General features: G+C 32.5%; 3 protein-coding genes across 3 annotated transcripts; 2 read left to right on the forward strand and 1 right to left on the reverse strand.

The window, feature by feature from the left end:
- Nucleotides 1-26: 26 nt before the first annotated feature.
- Nucleotides 27-200, forward strand: Tsp_05400 (conserved hypothetical protein; the record flags this gene model as incomplete). The annotated part of the gene is made up of 1 exon (XM_003371691.1): nt 27-200. A coding segment is annotated over one exon (174 nt), but the record flags the coding sequence as incomplete, so codon positions are not given.
- Nucleotides 201-364: 164 nt separating this feature from the next.
- Nucleotides 365-1,614, forward strand: Tsp_05399 (Set1 complex component Ash2). The gene is made up of 7 exons (XM_003371692.1): nt 365-373; nt 475-577; nt 635-802; nt 864-1,057; nt 1,152-1,244; nt 1,307-1,465; nt 1,546-1,614. The coding sequence occupies exons 1-7, from the start codon at nt 365-367 to the stop codon at nt 1,612-1,614; spliced, it is 795 nt and encodes a 264-aa protein (XP_003371740.1).
- Nucleotides 1,615-1,948: 334 nt separating this feature from the next.
- Nucleotides 1,949-5,113, reverse strand: Tsp_05398 (golgi-associated PDZ and coiled-coil motif protein-containing protein). The gene is made up of 12 exons (XM_003371693.1): nt 5,063-5,113; nt 4,557-4,652; nt 4,210-4,258; nt 4,037-4,110; nt 3,855-3,926; nt 3,594-3,755; nt 3,219-3,394; nt 2,912-3,074; nt 2,639-2,740; nt 2,397-2,561; nt 2,118-2,215; nt 1,949-2,036 (listed from the first exon to the last, which is right to left on the reverse strand). Exons 1-12 carry the CDS (start codon nt 5,111-5,113, stop codon nt 1,949-1,951), a joined length of 1,296 nt encoding a protein of 431 aa, XP_003371741.1.
- Nucleotides 5,114-5,146: the final 33 nt, after the last annotated feature.

Consider the following 5,146-nt stretch of genomic DNA (forward strand, 5'->3'; position numbering starts at 1 on the left):
GATTCAATAGTTTTGTTCATTTTTAGCAATATGCTAAATGCGCAATCTCGATGAGCGATCGTCAGTCGAATGTGTGCAGAAATGCAGACATCGTCGCTCTCAAACTCGCAGTAGACCTGAAAACGAAAAGTGACGCTACATCTCACTCCACCAGAACTAGAAAAGGGTCTGCTTTACAACTTATCTTATGTTACAACTGAGTTTTTATATAAATTTCTTTATTAATTTTTCACACTTACTTCTCATAACCAGGATGTAAATTTTTCAAAGCATTTTTCCCATTCGTGATGATTTAAACTTGCTTTTAGTCATTCTAGTACTAGCAAAGTGTCGACTGCAACCTGAACTCCCGTTTTACTAAAGAATGGATATCGTTATTACTTGGACCGAGAGCCCTGAATCCATTTGCCCCCGATTAAAGTATGTCTGAAAGTGTGCTTTTTCGTTTTACTTAAACCTTTATGATTTTTGGAGAACTGTTGTCTGTCCCCAAAAGAGTTGGCAGGCAAGCCAATTCCAAGTCATCTGAACCGATTCATACGGCAAACAGTAGTAAAGTTATCGTCGATTGACAGAGGTTGTTTTGTCAATCGTTTTCTCTTTTCAAAATTCGCATGTTTCTATTTTAATACAGCTCCTCAGATTAAGTTGTCAGCTGATGGAATGGTCGCTACTGGTGAACGCGGCTATTCTGTTATTCGAGGTACGCATGGTGTTTCTCGAGGAACTTGGTTTTACGAAGTTCGTGTTGTAAATCAGCCAAAGGATTCACACGCACGTATTGGTTGGTCGCAGCCTTTCGGTAGATGAATAAATTTTATTTCTTTGTTTGTAACTTGTTCTTTTTTTTGTTTTGTTTCCAGGGTTGCTTCAAGCACCTGTTGGCTATGACAAATTTTCTTACTGTGTGCGAAGCCGGCACGGTACTCGCTTTCACGACAGCAGAGGTTATCATTATCAAGAACCATATGGTCAAGGAGATACACTGGGTTTGCTTATTCATCTTCCTGAAACCCATCCTTGTGCTCATTATTTGCCATCGACCGGAAAACATCCTGTATGAATGAATAATGTTTCTGCTGGAATTTCTTTGCAACTATTTATGTAAAATTTAAATACATTATTCTTCTTTATTCCTTTTTTTCTATTAGCCATTGGTGCGATTTAAAAGTAGCCATTATTTTGAAGAGAGAGATGATCTGAAAGGAGCTCAGGCGGCTTTAACACCTTTAGTTGGCAGCAAAGTAATATACAACTGAGTTGATGTCTTTTTGATCTATAAATTTTTAAATCAGGTTATTTTCAGCTGATTTTTTACAAGAATGGAATTTGTCAAGGTGAAGCATTTACGGATATCTACGAGGGAACGTATTATCCAGCGATTTCTTTATACAAAGATTTTACAGTAGAAGCGAATTTTGGTCCGAATTTCGCTTTTCCACCTACAGGAGTCGAGTACAGACCAGTAAGGGAAACAGTTTGGTTTTAAATTTTTATAAAATATTACAATATATATATATATATACATATTTTTTTTAACTGTAGATGTGCGAAAGAGCGGAGATGTTGATCGTGGAGCAGTGCCTCGCTGATATGCTTTACTTTATCAAATGAGAAAGAAAACACCTTAATATTTAAAGTTTGCATTATTCCATTATAACACTGTATGACTGACTATTGGTCGTCTTCTTTACGCTTTTGCTGAAAATTGCGCAAGAAAAACGACTGCAGTCTATCATTATTCGCTTTTTATAGATTAGGCATTTTTAATGGAGGCGAAAGTGATTTAACATGTGTTTGTTTCGCATAAGTCAATTATTAAAACTTATGAAAAGGTTATAATTTGTGGTTTTATACATTAAATTGTCGCTTTAAGCATACTGCATTATAATAATGGCAAACTTTACTTTTAACAACGGCGAGTTCGATTAATTGCTGTTGTAAATGATCATGCATTTTCATTTCGATTTTCCAACTTCGAACAAGAATTCAAAACGTTCACATTCGATGGATAACACTTTTCATACATTTTAAATCTAAATTCAAAAACAAAAATTATTTACAGTATATTTATTGAAAATTAGGTTATGTATTGCTTTTAATTTTTAAATTCTTACGTAGTTCCATCTTCAGAGCAGATGGTCAGCTTGGATTCTTCGTCATCGCTGTCTCTGTCCGGCGACAAGTACAACAAAACAAGTTCCAAAGTGCCTTTCTTTAATCAAATAATTCAACAGTTATCGACAAATATAAAAAATGTAAGAAAAAACTATGTTTTCATAATGTGAAAATAAAAAGTTTAATATATAATACACTTGTTGCTTTTGCTCTAATTTTCAGTGATAAATAGATTTTGGATTTTTTATTTTTTGGTAACACAATAAGAAAACAATTACCTGTTCGGATAAAATTTTAACAGCTTCAGCATGTTTAGCTTTGATTAGATCAATTCCGTTGACAGAAAGAATAGCGTCGCCAACTTTAAGCAGTCCAACTCGATCGGCAACTTGATTTTCATGAATATCGGATATTAAAATTGGAACTCCATGCTCACGGCCTCCCTGTATTTGAAACTCGCATTTCATTACTGTTAGTTAACCTTTTTTCAACCCAATGTATTTTACGTTTATCGACATACCGTTATTGACAGTCCCAAGCCTTCATCTGCGTTACGCTTCAAAAGCACGGTGCGTAATTTTCCAGAACGATTTGATGTTCTATCAGTTTCATTTTTATTCACCTGAAATAATAAATAATAATAATAATTCCAATGGTAAATTTGATACTGTTCAACAATGTTCAACTGATTCCAAAACGCACAATCAGAAAATAATAAATAATATTAAAGATTTGAAGAAAACTATTAGTTTTGAAAATCCAATGAATCTGACTGGTAATTTTTTTGACATACCTTGCTTGCAGCATGACTGAGTGCATTAAAATTTTGACGTCCTTGGCAAGCTCGAATGACAGTTTTATGACGATGTAAATGAATTTCTGCTTCAATTTGTTCCCAAAGACGATCATGTTCCGAACCGAGAAGTTCATGACTCATCAATTGAATTTGTTGTATCCTTAAAATAATAATAAATAATAATATTATTATCATTGATTTCATTATAATCCCAGTAAAATACAGTTCAGTACATAAAGTACAATATTATATTGCATTTATTATTCGATTTATTGATGTCGTTGTTGCTGCTATTGATGCTTACCTGCCAGCTAATTCTTTGTCTAAATATTTAGCAGCCAATCTGGCACCATAAACCTCATTTTGCAATGCTGAAATATATTTGCGCAAATTTTCATTTTCATTTTTCAAACTCATCACAGTCGCTGCCAACCGAGCTGGAGTAGAAATTTCACGTCTCAGAGAATCGATTTCTTCATCCTGAAACTGTTCTACATCAAGCTCTGTCACTGTTATTTTGTTGTTTAATAAATCCAAAACACTATACACAACCGATTATGAACGCAATGGATGAAAAGTTTAAATATGTGATTTTTTTAATTTGATTAATAATTTTTTGATGTTATTTTGTAAAAAAAAATGATTTTTAAAAAGAAAAATGAATTATAAATATGCTCACTAATTTTTTCTTGATTATATCAGTTTCTTGGGTGCCATTTTTGGATAGCTGTTGGCATTGGAGGACGTGGAATTGCATTGTCATCCAGCGTAATTCATTTTCCATTGTTCTCTTCGATGCTTCCGCTTCGATCAAATCTTGCTTGACTGTATTCAACTCCACCTAAAATAAAATGGAATAAATAAAAGAACAATAAATAATACGGTTTGAATTGCACAACAATGCTCTGATTTTTTATTAAATAATTTTTTTCATTTCAACCAACACAAACACACACACACACACAATTAATGAAATGAACCAAGAATAATTAATCAAGTGCTGATTGACATTCTGAAAATTATTTCAAAAAAATTTTTTTTGGAAAAATATATCTAAAAAATATCTAAAAATTGAAAAAAATATAATAATAAATTGATAAATTTTTCAATTTAATCTGCTACTTGTATGAATGAAAGATATCCACAAAATTCAACTACAAATCCGAGCCCAAGTGATGACAATGCTGCCTGTGTTGCTGAAACTGAATGAACATTTTGTTCATCGTCAAATCAAATTATGCAAATTGGAAGTCGCCTTATCAACTAGAAAGCAATTAGCTGGCTGTGGAACGAACGCTGCCAAACACTTGCTTGCCGTGTCGTGAAAAGATCAAATGAAAGCAACTGAAAACTGATTAAATCCAATTAATTAACTGACCCTTCTTTTCTCTTACTTGATAAAATATTATTTATCATTATTTGGTATTATATGTTTAAATCACAAAAAAGACAATTCTAGAAAACAGTAGACAAGGTTGTTGATATTTGAATGAAAAATATGAAAGAAAAAATTTCAAAGTTCAAAAAACATATTTTCGATAAACAAATAATCAATTTTCATTACAATTCCTTTATGAAATTAAAGTAAACAATTTTTTGTAAACATTCAGAAATCACTTTATTGGCATAAAATTAGAATAACTCTGGTAACGACAATGGCCGCCAACGAATTGCCATAAATTGCTGAATCACTATTGCCGTCTATTACAAGGCTCCCAATAGATGAGACTAATGTGATCTGCAATTTCTATGCCTTCTGAGATAAATCGGCACTGCGTTAAATACTGACGAAAAATAAGCCATGAAGCAGTTAATATTGCCCGACTAATCAATGTTTGGTGCAATTGATGAACCTCCAATGATTTCGACATATGCTAAAAACCGTCTGAGGCTTAAACTCATATTCGAACAATTATCTCTGAAAGGAAAAGAAAAATAGAAACCATTCAACATGGGATCATTTCTACTTTCATTCAAACAATTAATAATAAAATTCTGGACGATCTGAAAAACTAAACGATAGTTGAAAATTCTAATGTGCAACTGCTCTTTCGTGTAAATTTTAATTTTAAAACTTATTCAAATTAGCTCAATAATTTATTAATATGCATACATATAGTATCAACTATTCAAACGGATAATATGTACTTGCGGACAATTGAACGAAATATACACGTTCAACAATTGATCAACTGCCATTTTTGCACAGTAAAAGTGGACTGATTAAAAACC

The sequence above is a fragment of the Trichinella spiralis genome, assembly GCF_000181795.1.
Source record: "Trichinella spiralis strain ISS 195 chromosome Unknown Scfld9, whole genome shotgun sequence".
Classification (NCBI taxonomy): domain Eukaryota; kingdom Metazoa; phylum Nematoda; class Enoplea; order Trichinellida; family Trichinellidae; genus Trichinella; species Trichinella spiralis.